The sequence below is a fragment of the Sycon ciliatum genome, chromosome 4, assembly GCF_964019385.1.
Source record: "Sycon ciliatum chromosome 4, ocSycCili1.1, whole genome shotgun sequence".
Classification (NCBI taxonomy): Eukaryota; Metazoa; Porifera; class Calcarea; order Leucosolenida; family Sycettidae; genus Sycon; species Sycon ciliatum.
In genome coordinates, this window is record NC_088646.1 from 36387745 (window position 1) to 36406684 (window position 18940).

General features: G+C 45.8%; 1 protein-coding gene across 3 annotated transcripts in view; it reads left to right on the top strand.

Moving 5' to 3' along the window:
• Positions 1–18174, top strand: part of LOC135813709 (uncharacterized) — a 50591-nt gene extending 32417 nt beyond the window's left edge. For all 3 annotated transcript variants that reach the window (XM_065326735.1, XM_065326736.1, XM_065326737.1), the window contains 2 exons: positions 10041–10214; positions 17962–18174. In XM_065326735.1, coding sequence (XP_065182807.1) covers positions 10041–10210 — 170 coding nt within the window. In that variant the 3' untranslated portion in view covers positions 10211–10214; positions 17962–18174. The remainder of the gene's footprint in view (positions 1–10040; positions 10215–17961) is intronic.
• Positions 18175–18940: the final 766 nt, after the last annotated feature.

Sequence of the window (18940 nt, forward strand, 5' to 3'; positions counted from 1 at the left end):
ATGTGCTCCTGGGTGCCCACTGCCCAAATCACCTGGTCACCGCGCCAGCAGGCGACAACTTTCACACCAAGGTTCAACTCGAGTTCTACTCGAGTGACAGGACTGCTCAAAAAAGGTCAAACAGGCTAGTAAGTAGTACCCTGCAGGCATGGTGACCAGGTGACTAGTGTACGCAGGAGCACGTGACTGCTTGTTCAACCATGTTCGATTGGGAATACAGGAGGAACGCTGCACCGCAGCCTTTTCGGACCAAAACCAGTTGACTCAGCGTCCAAAAGACTACAACATATGGGCCAATCGCGGTCATTCGTGCTTTTATAAGAACGACATGGCGCTTTTAGTTACATTTTTGCATATAAATCCCCATCTAGTAGGGCGCAGTCACCCAGTTTCGGTGGAAGTGCGCGAGTTCGATTGGGAATAAAGGAGGAAGGGAGTGTCTCAGCTTCCGCGTACCAAGACCATTCGACTCAGTACCCCGAAGACTACAACTGGTGAAAATGTGATTCGGAAACGTGGCTAGCCTACAGTGTACCTGACATATGTAGTACAGTACCTGGATATACCATGCATAGACTTGATAGGAACTCAAAGAGAGGAGGTGGTGTCAGTATATACGTAAGAGAAGGCTTTGGTAATCGAGCACTACATCACTCCTCTCCCATTGAAGCCCTTGCAGTACACGTGAACATTCACCCCCAGCCTCTCACTATCCTCTGTGCATATAGAGCTCCAACAGTACCTGTAGCATTTTGGCAAAGCTTATCTAGCCTAACTGATGACATACTGGATTGTACACCGGCCTCCTCCGCGTGCATAATTCTAGGCGATTTCAATGTCAATGTCCAAGACCCTGGTCACGCACACTACCCTCACCTACGAACATTCTGCCATGATTGTGATCTCCGAAATGTTGTCACGTCACCAACTAGATTCCCCAGTGCAGCAACCATAGACCTAACGTTAGCACTGATCTCAAGCTCTTCCTCAACCACGTCCACTGCAAGACCAGGCAGGGATGAACTGATTTACAAAGACTGCAATGTTATTCCATGTGATATTTCCGATCACCAACTTGTTCGTGTGAACTACACTATCCATGCTTCTACCAGCACGCTCAAGACAAACAGACAGGTACAAGTACGAAAGCCACCACTGCGTACGTTGAAGATCAAGCAATTCCAAGAGACAGCTGCTAAACATATGTCTACTCTCCACCAGCAGATCACACGCAGTTCTTCACAGATGTCTCCAGATAGTAACACTGAACACTGGCAGGATGCTGTCAGTGATGCCTTGAATGAGTACTGCCCACTAAAGACTGTTAACGCCAAGAAGAGCTATACTCCATCGCCTTGGGTAGATCATGAGCTCCGGCAGATTTTATTCAAGCGTAAACGAGTACACCGTGCAATGATAAAACGTCCTGATCACTCAGACCTGCTGCAACAGTTCCGAACTCTACGAAGACAATGTAACCTTTTAACTAGGAAGAAAGGGGCTACATACTTCCAGCAACAACTACTCAATCATCGAAACCACCCAAGAGAGCAATGGAGTGTCATGAACAATCTACTGGGTAGAATTAAAATCAACCAGGAACCTGCTGCCGAAGTAGCCAACATCATAAAGACATTTACAGACGTTGTCAACGATACATCACTTTCTGGTAGTACACTACGCACTCCCAATGGCCCTGTATCGGAATACTCCCTGACACAGTTCACACCAGTCACTGTTCCACAAGTCCAACTCCATATCCAGAGAATGAACAGTCGTAAAGCCACAGGACCTGATAAATGATCCCCGCCCAGGCCTACAAGGTCATCAAAGATGAGATCGCCCCATCTTTAGCCAAACTATTTACCATGTCTCTTAATACGTCTGGCGATTTTCCATCGACTTACAAACTAGCAAATGAGCGGCCTATCTACAAGCGTGGAGATAAGTCAGTCCCATCCAACTATAGACCAATATCACTCCTGTCCCACATGCTCAGGTAGAATAAGGACACTTTTCTGGTGCCGCTGTACTTCAAGATCAGCGCTGCAACTCGCCATGGTGATAATGTGGCTGACGTCATGTTACCAAGGAAAACATGGCGTTTGGCCGTGTTCGCCGCACTCGAGCGCTCAGCTTTTTTTCACAATCTTGTTTTGAAAAATACTTCAAGTCTTTTGCAGCACTTTTGGAGGCCAGTCACATCGCGATCTGTACGAGTATCTTTATCATGGCCATTGTCTTGTGTCGTTTTGAGCTCGAATAGCTTTCTCTGATGAAGGATTCAAATATCATGACGTTCTCTATTTTATCGTGGGCATGCAGCTCCCCACTCGCAGCGGAGATGACATCGGACGGAATAAATGTGTCGAGTCCCGAGCAGGAGTTCTGCTGACAAAAAGTGATTAGCTCCTCGCGACCTGGGGCATGTGAGGACTACAGTTCTAGTTGGGCAATACCCCACGGACACATCTAGCTGGAAGCGCAGAGTCGATTGAGAAAAATGTCATGACGTTCTCTTTTATCGTGGGCATGAAGCTCCCCACTCGCAGCGGGGATGACATCGGACGGAATAAATGTGTCGAGTCCCGAGCAGGAGTTCTGCTGACAAAAGTGATTAGCTCCTCGCGATCTGGGGCATGTGAGGACTACAGTTCTAGTTGGGCAATACCCCACGGACACATCTAGCTGGAAGCGCAGAGTCGATTGAGAAAAATGACCAAGATCATAAAGAAGGCTTGTTTGCTTCCACAAAATGTTTTAGTAGCCGAGTCCACGCACTGAAAACTGCACTTGCATTGTTCCTGTCCAGTCAACTAGTCATACAGTACATCAGTGCAGTACAGAGTGCACTTGCAAGTCACAACGACACGAGCACAGTCACGTGTACAGTACAGACTCAGTTCACAGTTGTGACCAGCGATCGCGCGTGGGAGTCAAGTACCCTACTCAAGTGCGCATGCTCGGCTCGCTGCATGCACTGTCTGTAGATCTACAGCAGATAGCTGGTGTGATGCACTACATGTACAGCGCAGTCATTTTATGTGTAAGAGACAATGTCGGCTAATTTGAAACGGCAATGACAGCTTCATCCATAAACGCGGAGCGTGGGGAATGTCTTTGGCGAATGAGAGCTGTTGCATTGGCTAGCTGTACATCCCAGCAAGCGGGAATGTGCTGGATATCGATACTAAACGCCCGTTCATCGCGGTGGTGAGTCTGAACAGACCCCGAGGTACGACAGCTTCGTATACTAAATGTGTACAGTGCGTATGGTGAAACAAGTCGATACTGGTTTCCAGCGAAATGTTGTTATCTATGTACAATATCCACCAATATCCTTTATCTAGGGCCCAAAGGCTATCCAGTTCACCAGGATTTGTGGCCTTACTATTTTTCGTTTTCTCCGCGTTTTAGGTTGAAATCTGAACATAAAAAGTAGCACTGATGACGTCATTCAGCTCATAATTTAAATTTGATATTGGAAATCGATGACAACTAACCCAATGTATCACCACAGAAAATTTGGTTGAAAAATATTAATGTATGCCAAAGTTATTACCAATACAAGTTTTGTACACACATGATCACCTTATTATACCTGAGTGTCTAAGCTACTGGAACATATTGTACACGACCAACTAATGTACTATATCTATAATGCACCACCACCGCTGTTACCCCTACCTGCTGAGCAATTTGCCTACCGCAGAGACCACTCCTGCGAGGACTTGCTCACTCCCGTGATCAACGACTGGATGCTCTCCTTGGACAAAGGTGATTATGTCGTAGCTGCCTTTCTAGACATGTCTAAGGCATTCGACACAGTTAGTCATGAAGTTCTACTGAGTGAACTTCTGGAGATCGGTGTCGGTGGTACTGCCTTGCAGTGGTTCTGTAGCTACCTTACCCACAGGAAGCAATGTGTGGTCACCAAGACACAGCAAGGCCTGACATATAGCAGCAACAGGGAGGGGGGTCCGCAAGGCTCCGTCTTGGGGCCCTCTCTCTTCAATCTGTCAGTCAGAAAGCTCCCCTCTGTACCCCAGCACTGCAAGGCTCGACAGTACGCGCACGATGTCTCCCTTTACACAACTGGCAAGAACGTTAAGCAGTTGTGCAAGGAGCTGACAGAAGACATTGTCACAGTGAAAGAGTTCTTGGCGGCCAGAGGCTTACTGCTGAATCCTTCCAAGACCCAGTTTGTCGTGTTCAGGTCACAGTGCAAGCCCCTTGACCCTAGCGTCGCTCTACAGCTGGGTGAGGTCACAATCAACCCTAGTGCACACATTCGATACCTTGGCATTGTACTCGACGAACATCTCTCCTTCGGAGACCCCGTTAGGCAACTAGAGCGGAAAGTTGGAAGTAAGTTATCCATGTTCAGAAAGGTCCGAGATCACATGACGGTAACTGTGTAATGGGTAGCCGAGTGGTAGGCGCGGTGAAATCAACAAGAATTACTTTTATTCTACTTCTTTCAGGTACACACCTGAGATATAATTATTAGTGAAAGAAGAAACGGCAAAATGACTGACTTTCTCTCCGGTGCACACCTGGAGGTTGAATAGCTCGTTATTATCAAAATCTCATCTTCATCAAAACAGAAATGCGCAGCCGCTTATATGCAGCAGACGCCGTACGCTTACATACGGAGATACACTAAATATACATCAGGCAAAGCTCCGTATTAGTTCCGTACTGCTTCCGTATTGGTCGGGCAGGGATACTACACCCTCCCTTCCTACAGATAATCACGCCCTCGTGATTTTCAAAAAATTAGTGAAGAGTTACGAACACAGCGTCAACCGGAAGATGGCAAATAATATATCGGAAATGATAACGTTTAGAGTAGACAGAAGAAATGAACTGATAACAAATCATAAAGTAGAAGTAAAAGCACACAAGGTTCACACGATCTCACGGGGTCAAAAGGGAAAGAACTGTCCTCCAAATAGGACCTGAAACCACAGCACTCTTGCTGCACTACGCTGGCACAACCCGCCAGGAACATCGCAGTTCAAAAACCGAACTGAATACACTATAACTATAAGGGGCGTTGTCACACACATTGTCCCACGTTAGCTGGGTAAACCGTGGCTCACCATGATCAGACGTCTACCAAACTAAACTGGATTCACACACTCGCATAAAGGAAGACTGAAAAGAACAGGGAGACTGAAGGAAGAGAGGAAAGAAAATGCCATACCTAGAATCAGCGTTATCGTTATCGGCTGGAGCTACGGCGGAGGGCAAGCCAGGTTTTATCTTCATCTTGGTTGAGCCGGTCACTCAGAGCGGCTAGCTCGGCGTCAGACAAATGACCTCCCTCCTCGACTTGAATCGTGGTCTTCACATTGTCGATAGCATCGCTTTGCGTGACGTAAACAGGCGCGTCGGAACGACTTTGGAAGTGGGGCGGCCATGGAAGGGGGTCCGGGGGTCCTCCCCCGGGAAAAAATTTCAAAAATTAAAGCCAATTGCAAGCATTTCCGGGCATTTGGTGCCATTTCAGTGTACGGTAACTACAATGAAAGACTTTTTGATTCTGCAAAAAACCAAGAAGATGCTACGATCGGGGACAAACATTACCCTCCCCCGGGAAAAAAATTCAAAAATTGAAGCCAATTGCAAGCATTCCCAGGCATTTGGTGCCATTTCAGTGTACATGGACTTATGATTCTGCAACAAACCACGATCGGGGACAAGGATTTGCCACGTTTGCGCTGAGATCATCGCGCTTTGTTGCAGTGTGCTAAAAAAAAAAAAAAAAAAAAAAAAAAAAACGGCCGAGAAAGTGGGGCGGCCATGGCCGCCCCGGCCGGTGCGGTTCCGACGCCCTTGGTAAAGAGTGATGGTCTAGCCAGGAAGAGTGTGGACGAAAATCTGCATCCCACCACGGAGACGAAGTACCAAATGAAGAGTGGGCTCCTGCTTCCGACTGCGTGCCGGCGAAAATCAAACGCTGCTGGTCTTGGGGAACACCCTCCTTGTCTTGGGCAGCAGCCTGCCTGTTGTCGTCCTCATCAGCTTCGCCATCACCACCGGTAGTAAACATGTAGGTAGCGGGTCGCTTGGAATCGCCATCGGAGTCTCCAGTGGATGCCATGCGGAGGGAAGGGTGATCCACGCTAGCACCCTGACTGTGCTGCAAGCTAATAAGTATGGCCAAGCCCAGGACGGCAAGAAACATGATTCTTATCTTGATTCGTCGCAGGGAGCTGCAGCGGGTTGAGCCATGGGGGTCTGGGGTCGAATCACGTTGTTTTATTTATTTTTTAAACACACCGCTGCCACCAATGTAATGGGTAGCCGAGTGGTAGGCGCGGTGAAATCAACAAGAATTACTTTTATTCTACTTCTTTCAGGTACACACCTGAGATATAATTATTAGTGAAAGAAGAAACGGCAAAATGACTGACTTTCTCTCCGGTGCACACCTGGAGGTTGAATAGCTCGTTATTATCAAAATCTCATCTTCATCAGAACAGAAATGCGCAGCCGCTTATATGCAGCAGACGCCGTACGCTTACATACGGAGATACACTAAATATACATCAGGCAAAGCTCCGTATTAGTTCCGTACTGCTTCCGTATTGGTCGGGCAGGGATACTACAACTGCAAAGCGTGCATTTTATATTTGTTCCAGTCAGACAGTACTCGAGTATGGTAGTAACTCATTTGCTCATTGCTTGTCAGTAACTCTTCATGATCGTCTAGTCCGTCTTAATAATAGAGCTCTACGCATTGTGTTCAGTATGCCTCGTTTTTATGACGTATCCCTTATTAATGCACGCCATCACATTCTCCCTTTGTCTGTGCGCTACCAGTTCAAACTCTATATCTTAGTGTTTCGTGCCCTGAATCAGTTAACTACTACTCTCCTTACTGATTGCTTTTGCCTTCGTTCTACTTCTACTCGTACTCGTGCCAATTCCTGCACTCGCTCTCAGGTATCTTCGTCTGTCACTCTACCAAAAGCTAAAACTCGTTTCGGTCTCTTTTCAGTTTCTTTCATCGGTTCCGACCGTTGGAATGCATTCCCCGCTGCAGTCCGCTTATGCTCTTCACTGCACCTATTCCGTAATTCATTACTTTCATTTCTAGGGTACCCTGTAAGAAGGCCTCAGGTCTGTGGGGATTGCCCTATAAAAAATTTGATAATAATAATAATAATAATAAAGGGTTTGCTCCCCACACCGGAGCTCGCGCTATTCCGCCGGCGGAATAGCGCGAGCTCCGGTGTGGGGAGCAAACCCTTTCTTACAAGTCATCGCCGAAGTCGCAACCACTACTTCGTAATAATAATAATAATAATAATAATAATGCTCTAACCACTGAGCTATGGGACCGGGCTGAACCTAGAAGGCGCTGACAAGTTTTTCACTCCAAAGGCAGCTCACAACACGTGCCACACATACTGATGGCACTTGGGTCTTTCTCCCTCCCCCAGGGGACCAACCACGGTCAGTTTCTGGACCCTACCAGAAGTCAAAGCGAGCGGTAAATTTTTGAAAGGATTGGGAGAACTTCAAATTCAAAGAATCAGTTGGGGAAGTGAACTGCCTGAAAAGAGAAAAATCACCAGAATCACCAGGACTCGAACCCGGGACCTTGCTTGTCATGAGCAATGCTCTAACCACTGAGCTATGGCACCGGGCTGAACCTAGAAGGCGCTGACAAGTTTTTCACTCCAAAGGCTCTGGCTCTGGTGGGTCTGGCGGTTTTTTCTCTTTTCAGGCAGTTCACTTCCCCAACTGATCCTTTGAATTTGAAGTTCTCCCAATCCGTTCAAACATAATAATAATAATAATACGAAGTAGTGGTTGCGACTTCGGCGATGATTTGTAAGAAAGGTTTGCTTGTTGTTGTTGTTGTTGTTGTGTTTATTTTAATTCGCAAACCAAACGGGCAGATCTGCCCAATGAAAAGGTGGCGAATGCAGATAGAAAGCAGTAATAAATGAAATTGGGGACTGATGTAATTAGGATAGAGGTGGAGAAAAACTTCAGGCACAATCTTCCTCAGCCTACTCAAGCTCAACTGATGAGGAGTGAATTCCCCGAAACACTGTGTATTGAGCAAGGAGTGGTGCTTTCTTACAGGTTTGCCGAGTCGAAGGTTCGATGGACTTCTCGTGTGCTCTGGATGGCAGTCGTGAGTCAGTCAAGTGTCAAGTAAAGTCGCCGGAATAGCGCGAGCTCCGGTGTGGGGAGCAAACCTTTCTTAAAATAATAATAATAATAATGCAATTTGAAACTCGGGTATTGAGCCAATAATAAAAGTAGAAAGGAAAAGGACATATGGAAACGAGTTAAGCCTAGTTCACATTCGACGCAACGCCGACGGTACGGGACGTAAGGGCTTGTCGGGAGTGCTGGGGTGAGCTGTAAAATCCTGTACGATTGGTACGACACGACATGCAGCAGTCGTTGCGATGTTCAACGTCGAACGGCGCGAGTCATAAGGCACGGTCCGTGACGGGGTGACTTTCGGACCTAATTTCTCGTTTTCGGGACTTCTCTTCAATTATTTCTCCTTGAAAGAAGCGGAATCAAGTTCACAATACCAGTTTTCATGAAGACCAAAACATTAGCCCTGAAAGTTGTGGCATTCAAATAATAGCCCCAGGAAATGATAGAATAGTTCGTCTGTCACGCTTCTGAACTATCCCTAAATACAATAGGTGACATGAGATCTTATGTTGCTAAAATTCAACTCAAGTCGTGCTAGCCATTCTGTGACTTATCATGGGAAGCGCAGTGTTCCAAATGCTAAACATTTCCAAGTACGAATCGGGAGTAGTCGGCGCACGACGCCGTCTCCTGTTCACACTCGAATTGCAGCCGTTTTGTACGCTTGAGTCCCCGTCTACGACCGTCTACGGTATGAAAAGTTGGATCGATCCAACTCTTCCCGTCGCTTCCCGATCTGTACGGTAGTACAGTTGCGTTCCCGTTCCTGGTGTTCACATTGGACGCCGTCAGTCCGTCCCGTCGCTTCCCGTCGATCCTTACGTCGCGTCCCGTCGCGCCCCGTCGAATGTGAACTAGGCTTTAAGAGTAACTCTCCACCACTGTAACTAGATACTATATACAGTCAGAAAGTGCAACAACTAGGCACAAAACTGACAGAGTACTGAGACATTCGACGTCCTGACACCTAGCTTCAACACATCTCCGTAGCGCTAACCGACAGCCTTCCAACTTGGAAGGTTCAAGGTTATGGAAAGACCAAAGAGGGGAAGGCAAGCTCAACGAAAACGAGCACAAGCTACAGTCCCAACGGAACAAAGAATGTCGATTGTCACTGGTCGATGACGAGACCAGTAGGCGATTTGACAAAGCGGTCTAACTACAATTCGAAGCAGCAAAGCAGCACACCACCCAACTTGGGTGGGTCAAAAATATCAAAGATAAGTTAAGAAGGGGGAAGCTTTGCAATGTCATGCATGAGGAGTACTGTAGGAGTTTAGATTTCGGCTTGTACAATTCGTTCTCGCAAAGCTTCCCCCTTCTTAACTTATCTTTGATATTTTTGACCCACCCAAGTTGGGTGGTGTGCTGCTTTGCTGCTTCGAATTGTAGTTAGACCGCTTTGTCAAATATCGTATTGGTCTCGTCATCGTCCAGTAACAATCGACATTCTTTGTTCCGTTGGGACTGTAGCTTTTGCTCGTTTACGATGCGCTTGCCTTCCCCTCTTTGGTCTTGCCATAACCTTGAACCTTCCAAGTTGGAAGGCTGTTGGTTAGCGCTACGGAGATGTGTTGAAGCTAGGTGTCAGGACGTCGAATGTCTCAGTACTCTGTCAGTTTTGTGCCTAGTTATTGCACTTTCGGACTGTATAATAGTATCATGTTACAGTGATGGAGAGTTACTCTTAACTCGTATCCATATGTCCTTTTCTCTTCTACAATAATAATAATAATAATAATTTCTCAGTTTCCCAACAGTAACGTTACAGAACGTGCAGTAACCTATTACATCAGTAAGCCATCAACTCTTCCTATGCCTTTTATGCTTGCTTTGCTCTGTAGCCCCTGCCCGGCCGCGCGCCCACCAGCCCAGGAGTAAAAATCCGTTTTGTGAACAGGCTCTGAATGCTGTAGAGCGCTTCTGTAGGGACATATACCTTAGAACTTGGAAAGCCGGTGATAGATGTCATCGTGCACGCAAGGGCAGACGTCTCTATTGCACATACTGGTAATAATGTAAGTATGCGTGATATCACTGATAATACGTACATGTACTGTACATGTATGGGATATACACCAAATGTCGTAGTGTTTATTGGGAATTTACACGTACATGTACACCCAGCTGGTATTAACCCCTCCCCCTCCCTCTTACAGGTTGTAACTTTTCGACTTTCAAGGGAGTTTGAAATTTTCTCTCCAATTGAAAGAGAGAAAATAATAGAGAAAGGAAAGTAGCTTTAGCAGGAATGTAAGCCGCAACCACGACTTCCAAGCACATATCTTGACCACCCAACAGTTCCCACTTATTTAAATAATTAAACAAGAAATGAATAATGATTCGGTGCGAAATGAAAATAAGAGCAAATATTATGCAAGTATTGACCTTTGATATAATCATACCCACACTCATAAGTGACCACACCATGAACAGTATCAAATTCAAATAAATTTGCTTTGACTCAATAAATACCACTGCACTTTTCCCTACAAAAAGGAGTATTTTATAAACAGTATGTATTGGCCTGAGTGGTATTTTAGATACAGTCAACTTCGCCTGTAACGACACCCGGCGGGGCATCAGAAAAGTGTCCTTATTCGCAAAGTGTCGTTATACATGTACCTGAAGTCTCATTATATGTATTACAGTTAGATGGGACTTTGCTCTGGGCATTGGAATTCTGTCGTTATATCCGCTGTCATTATTAGCGAAGGTGACTGTACAGTAATTAAGTATATATTGTGGCATGGTTGGGTGGGTAATACTGGATTTTCAGTGCCCGACAAGTGAGCTCCAGGGCTCACTTGGAGGGCACTGGAAATCCATTATTGCCGGACCAACCATGCCATAATATCACTTTCAGCCTAAGTAACGTTACTGAAGACACTAACCTGAAAGAATCAAAACTACAGTAGTAAAGGAGAAAGTCGACCTCGTGTGCAGCAACACTTGAAAAGGAAAGAAAGGAAAGAAAAAGAAAAGCTGAGATCGCCACTTTTGAACACGCGTTCACGTGTACACTGCACTGTACACAGTCACTGTGTTCAAATCCCGTAGATTTCACGCGTCCAGTGTCACTATCAGGGTCGTCACGGACGACGGGCTTTGGACACGGGCGTTGGACTGATTTATTGCCCGCTCATACAGATCAGTGATTGGCCCGATCCAAGGAAACAGTCATGTGACATGTGAAAAGTACTGTTTATAATTATGCCAGTAAGGCCAATAAATGTACAAAAAATGTTGCGACATTGACGGTGATTATTGAAGAAAGTGTCTGCTCCGAACGTCGGAGCTCGCCAATAAAACACTTTTTAGGGAAAGTGCAGGTCAACATACACTGTGCATAATAAATGTGTAGAGCCGAAGGATTTATTGCAACTGTATACCAGTATAAAAACCGAGTTTTTTATACTGGTATACAATTGCAATGAATCCTTTGGCTCTACATGTATTATATACATAATAACACCCCGATAGTGCGCTATTATATACATGTACATAATAACACCCCGAAAGCGATAAGTCCAAAATGAAGAAGGGGGGGGGGGATCAATAGCCACATAGCGTGTGCGTAGTGCAAAATTGCACCAAATAATGATTAAAAGGGGAAGTATGGTCTAGAATCAAAATGTCACTACCCTTAGTCTTCACTCTTCAGGGTGCTGAGTCGAATGCATGGTCTTGGTCCGAGGAAGCTGAGACGCTCTCTTCTTCCTTTATTCCCATTGAACTCGCCACTTTCACTGGAACTGGGTGACTGTGCCCACCAGATGGAGATTTATATGGAAAATGTTACTAAAGGCGCCATTTCGTTCTTGTAAACGCACGGATGAACGTGATCGGCCCATACGCAAGAGGTACACAAAAGGAAAATAAAATACAGTCGACTCCACTTATAACGAACTCATATAATTATAGCAAATTTCGTGATATAGCGAACCATTGTCCTTATCCCTGTTTGAACCCATCGACCCCATATAGCGAACAGTTTTCGTTTATGGTTGATAAATATGGTGGTAAAGACACACCCAGCAATATGGCGGTAAACACACGCCTGCCCACACACGCTCTCTAGGCTGCAAAGTTCTAGCACAGAGCTCTCCTTCCGGCGTGTGTTTACCGCCATATTGCCGGGTGTGTCTTTACCACCATATTTATCAACCATCAGTACAGCTGCAATGGTGTCTTCAACTTCATTTCTTTTTTAGTTTTCGTTTTATATAACGAACCAAATCTTGTAGGAAACTAACTCTCCTCCTCCATGCGCTCTAAAGCCGACCATTGCTACCCTCGGTAGCCATTACTCACACCAATAACTTCAAACAACTAAGGAGTCACGGGTAAAACATTTCCTTCTGACAGCTGTTTCGCCTATCAAAACAGCCGAAAGATACCGTTCAACAGTTTATTCAAATCTTGTAGGGTCACATGTAAACCAAGTGCGCTCATACTGTCATGCGCCACTTGCCAGCCATGACTTGCTGTAAGTAATTAGCTGTATAGTGTGAGTGCATTTCGGTTATAACGAACTTCGGCTATAAAGAACTAATTCTTCTTCACAATGGGGTTCGTTATATCAGGAGTCGACTGTAGGGCTGTTTCGTTGTTACTCGGAGTTTTATTGGCCCATATGTTGTGTTCTTTTCGACTCTGAGTCGACTGGTTTTGGTCCGAGAAGGCTGCGATGCAGCGTTCTACCCATTTCCCCCCATCGAACACGGTTGAATACGCGGCCACGTGCTGATGCGTTTACCAGTCACCTGGTCACCGTGCCCACAGGCTGCAACTTAAAGCATGTTAAGGGAGGCAATTCACACGACAGGCACTAGCACATTTTACAGGGAGTGATATACATGTACGAGAAAAGACTTAAAGGGGAAGTATACCCTAAAATCAAATTTTCACCAGTTGTAGTCTTCGGGGTGCTGAGTCGAATGGTCTTGGTCCGAGAAAGCTGAGACGCTCCCTTCCTACTTGAATCCCAATCGAACTCGCGCACTTCCACCGAAACTGGGTGACTGCGCCCTACTAGATGGGGATTTGTATGCAAAATGTCACTAAAAGCGCCATTTCGTTCTTATAAAAGCACGGATGACCGCGATTGGCCCATATGTTGTAGTCTTTTGGACGCTGAGTCGACTGGTTTTGGTCCGAAAAGGCTGCGATGCAGCGTTCCTCCTTTATTCCCAATCGAACATGGTTGAACAAGCGGTCACGTGCTCCTGCGTACAACAGTCACCTGGTCACCGTGCCTGCAGGGTACAACTTACTAGCCTGTTTGACCTTTTTTGGGTGCAGTCCTGTCACTCGAGTTGAACTCGAGTTGAACCTTGGTGTGAAAGTTGTCGCCTGCTGGCGCGGTGACCAGGTGATTTGGGCACCCAGGAGCACGTGACCGCTTCTTCAACCATGTTCGATTGGGAATAAAGGAGGAACGCTGCATCGCAGCCTTTTCGGACCAAAACCAGTCGACTCAGCGTCCAAAAGACTACAACATATGGGCCAATCGCGGTCATCCGTGCTTTTATAAGAACGAAATGGCGCTTTTAGTGACATTTTGCATACAAATCCCCATCTCGTAGGGCGCAGTCACCCAGTTTCGGTGGAAGTGCGCGAGTTCGATTGGGATTCAAGTAGGAAGGGAGCGTCGCAGCTTCCTCGGACCAAGACCATTCGACTCAGCACCCCGAAGACTACAACTGGTGAAAATTTGATTTTAGGGTATACTTCCCCTTTAAGTGACTGTTTGGAATTACACAGCTGTTGTTGTTGTTGTTTCTTTATTTTACTTCACCATATGAACAGGCAAGACTGCCTTCTCACCGGGGCTGTTGGCCCACGGCTCTCACAATATGATGAAAATGCTGCACTCGACCACAGGAACATTTGCATTTTTGAATGCTTTACCGACCAGAAGCCATGGGCATTTCAAATTTTCAAAACACGCTCATCATGCTCTAAAAAGAGCCGCGTAAAAATCAAGTCTTGTTTCGCGCTCTTTGGTGTAAATGTTTGGCACCTATGAAATCAGGGGATGGCCCACGCCTGGTAAAAAAAAGCATGATTGTGAATGAAAAACGTAAAATGTTTGGCACCTATGAAATCAGGGGATGGCCCACACCTGGTAAAAAAATCAATGAGGAGCTAAATACAAACAAAACGAACTGAAAATACCAAAGTAAATGAATCTCATTACCATGGGAACACCATTACCATAGAAACTGTACAAGCACATGTATAATGTACACCGTTTATGGCACCAGGGCACATTCAGCAGCCGCCAGCACAGCTGACCCAGACAGATGTCGAGACGGGTTCCGACGGTGACCACGTAGACTGGCAACCATTGCCTGAACAAGGTAAAAGGAGATCTTCGCCCGTACAAAAGCCATCGTGACCGGGAGCGCCAGGATGGCACATTCTTCCTCGCCGGGGGCCTGGCGACTAGTCAGTGCAGGGAGGAAGCTTGCCTGATGGAGTTTTCCAGCAGTGTCAGGAGGTCCGCGATGGCTGGCATTGTCCTCGCAAGGAATGCCATTTATGGCGGAGACCATGAGTAAGGACAGGGTAAGCAGCCTGAGGTTGAGACGCCGCATGTTTGGCGAGGGTCTGCAGCTCTGTGCACCATGTGTCAACCTTCTGGGACACGTAACCGTCGCAGAACAGGGCAGAGCCAAGGGCAGCACCAAGATACCGATAGCCGTCCGTCCGGCTGTTAGCCCCGGTTGTGGCGAACAATTCTTTCCTCCAACATACAGGTGAGCTGGTGAGCGGTAGGTGTTGATGATAGCTGGCGCGAGCTTAGGACATAGCCGCTTAAGGTGGCAGACTACCCAAAAATTCGCTGAAAAATCGAATTTGTAAATTCATATTGAGTGCTACGTCAGTTGAAAGAGCATGAATAGCTGCAAATTCTCTGAAAATTGTGTCCCGATCTGACCGGCCGTTCAAGAGTTATGGCCGAAAATGTGCCCTTGCAAGGAAAGATTTTTTTGTTGCACGCTGTCATTTGTTGGCAGCACTGTATTTGAATGTGAGCAGACCGTGCGCAACTTGTCATATCATGGAAACACGTGAAAGTGAGCAGACTTTTGCTCCAAGTCCAAAAAATCAGGTTTTTGAGCCACGTGTTGGGCCGCCGTGCAGCAGGACTTTTGCCAGCACCCTCGTGACGTTGCAGATATGTGGCTTGATTATTGTAGTTGACGTTGATTTAGTGACTTTGGCAAGTTTGAGTCGTGTCAAGAAGTCAGGTAGGATTCAGTACTAGGCAGTAGTGAAACGTGAGTGGTAGTCTTTGCCGGTTTCTGAGGGTATCCTGGATTTGGTGTGCAGCGCTGTGGAAATGGCTTGCTGTGGAGGTCCCAGCACTGGATGTTTTATCAAAGGTACAACCTCGTAGCACGTGCTAAACCTAAAAAAATTCAAAAATTGACTTGGGTCTGTGGGAGTCCGTGAGAGAACGCCCACTCGTTCCGTTGTGACAGATTTCAGGGCCTCGTTGAGGGGCCCTACCCCATCACCCATGGCTGCTTCTGGCCTTGTTCTAGGTTTGAGTCCCGCGCACGAACAGAATGAGCACGAAAATGTGAAAAAATTGTAAATGCATTTGTTTGGCTCCTGGGTGGCTCGCACACCGTGGCACTATGCCGGAAATTTGAGTTTTTCCGGCCTGGAAAGCCTGTCAGTGAGCCGCAATAACTTGTAAATCATGTCCTGAGGGCCAGCATAGTGGCAGGAGTGTGTGGTCAAATTTTCACTCAAATCCATTGAGAAACACCAAAGTTACGGTCAATTCAATGCCATATGAAATTTATGGGTAGGCTGCCCCCTTAACATTGCGCAGGCAAACAGCTCTATTTAGGTGATTGATTGCGTTCATTGCATCCGTGAACAGGACTCCCTCCGTGTAGTCATCATCGAAGGTGGTCTTCACGGCATGAATGGCGGCTTTCACGTCGCACTCTTGCCCACCGCATAACTGCAGACAGCCAACAGCACTCTCTACTGCCGATTATAAATACTGGACATGGATATTGCATTAAACTGTACTCAGTGACTTTTTACATTTTACAGGCTACGTTTTATTATTATTATTATTATTACTTGTATTATCAAGAGTACTTTCCCTCAAACCAGTTAATATTTTATGACTTGGGGCTCCCCGCGTGCTAGTTTGTACGTGAAGTGTTTGGGTTACAGTGAGGGCTGCGTCCCACCCGCCTGTGTGGATTCACAGGAAGTGTGAGTTACGGAGTCTGAAGAAAATGTTGAACGGCCTCTGCTGGGATGACGACTACACCATAGCTTGGTGGTTAGAGCATCGCTGGCTACAAGCGAGGGTCCCTGGTTCGAGTCCTGGTGGTGGCGGTCAATGTTTTCTTCAGACTTTTCCCGTTTGTCTCTTTCCCTCAAACCAGTTAATATCAAGAGTACCCTTGTTATTATTGTAAAGCTTTCCTTTTGATCTTGTCTCTTATTGTTGTGACCTTTCCACAATAATTGTGTTGCATTGTCAACAAACCAGTGAAAAAAACTGTGTAGCCAAAAATAAAACTCTATTCTGCCGAGCCAACAATCTGGAGTATGGATTTGACCAGAATGAGACGGACAACTTCTCCGATCCAGATAGGCCGAACACCTTGCTGCTTGTCCAAAGGCACTAGATGGCAAGCCACATAAGCTTCCAGTGAGATGGGGTCCACATACTTGGTAGCTATTTGCCTGGCACAGGTAACCAGAGCATCGCACAGTGCATCCGAGGCTGAGCAGAAGGTGTAAATGTACTCGTGCATGCCACGATTATCGTGAAAGTGGGCCCTCAGCTCGCTTGCACTTTTCAGCCACTTCCAGCCACTTTTCTCGTTCATAGGTAAAAAACCATAGCAACTAATTACTTTCCGGTGCACGTGGATTTGCCTGTCGTGTGAATACCCTATACGTTTTAGGCAAAAGTCTTACATGTACGTCCGTGAACTTTTACGTCAAATTTCAAAAACATTCACGTAAAATTTGACGTTTTGTCCGCAATAAAACGTTTTGTTACGTGAAAAAATTTGACGTGTTTAATATACGTGAGTTGACTGTACCACGCGTAGTTACGTGACGTGGGTTTTTGGAAGTTTCGTTTGATCATCCCGATCGGATTTGTCTGAGTATCCATAGTTTTATCGAGTTTGTTGTAAGATTTGAAACTTGTGTGTTGAGAAAATTCTGATGTTCAAACTAAACGCGAATCTAGCCATGGCAATATTTCACGTCACGTCGCACGTGTAACTTAAACCTCTAATAAAATTTACAGGTAACGTGAGATTTTCACCGCGCTTTAAAAAAAAGTAATAAAAAATGTGTATCTTAGCCTCTCTACTGTGTTAGAAGTTCCACGGACGCCACTTACATAGAACAAATATGGGATTTGTCGTAATCATTCGAAGTTAGCAAAGAATAATTCAAAGTTCACTATATTTTCTACAAGTCTGTTTGGCTTGCATGCGCAGGCAGTTCTGTGCCCACTAAATCTGTGTCTAAGGTGCGTAGCACAACCCTGCATGACAATGCGAGCATTTTAACATACATGTCCATTGTACATAATTGTGTTGTGGGTACATGTTTGGAGAATTGGTGTGTCCGGATAATAACAGTTGTTCTCTGGCAGTTTGAGGTTCGAATTGACAGGATTCCACCTGTATATTTTCGACGTGAGGGAGCGCATTATAATATTTTATTCATTGCGATTTTTCTTTTTCTTTTCTTTTCCAGGAACACAGGGTTAACGTCGAACTGTGTTAGATTCGGAGTCGAGCTGCATTCGGCTGGTGTCGTTTCGTACTCTCCGACTATGACAATTTAGATGGACAAAAAGCAGCAGTAACAAGCGGCAGTTTCACACGACGATCGTTTCGCTGGTGGTGGTAGTACATGTAGGCTAGTTGTGTTATCATTGCGTAATTGTAGTTCCCAGGCGCGTGCCCCCCCCCCCCCCTCCCACCCTTTCTTCGCTCAAAATGCAGGATTTAAACTGGATTTTGCTTTATTTTTTGAAAATTATCCTTCTTTCGACCCCACTGCTCTGTGCCCCTTCCCTCGCTTTCTCTTGTCCTTATTGTCCTCTGACTTGTTGAGAGGCCTGAGCGAATGCTAGAGGTGGATATGCACTATGTCGATTTGTTGATTTCTGTGTGTACAGAAAGATAGTATAATTGGGTTGAAATTGTTCAAGTAACGTGTCGTGTTTGGTGCGACCAAGCTTGGCCGCTTTCTTTCTCTTGTTTGTTCATTTTTCCATTTGCAAGTTTATTGTTAGCACACGCATTTGTTATTGCTCTAAAGGTTAAAATTCACACTTGTAAATTTCACTGCTGTTGTTTGTTTTGTTTGTATTCTTTATTTGGAGTGGGAAGTCCAAAACAGGCCCTAGCCTAATAACAATGGTCCCACTAGTGAGGGAATGCTGTATATCTGTGCATAAGGATCGGTGAGGGGGACAGCAAATAGTAGGGAAAGAAAAAGAGAGGAGAAAAACAACTCAAAACAGGAGTTGCGACTTGCATAGGAAGAAATTAACGGAAAGAGCAGTGCATACAGCATTTATAAAGAGGCTTATTTATCAGGTAAGCAAAAAGGCAAGAGCCATTAAGGTGGCAGACTACCCAAAATTTCGCTGAAAATCGAATTTGTAAATTCATATTGAGCGCTCCGTCAGTTGAAAGAGCGTGAATAGCTGCAAATTCCCTGAAAC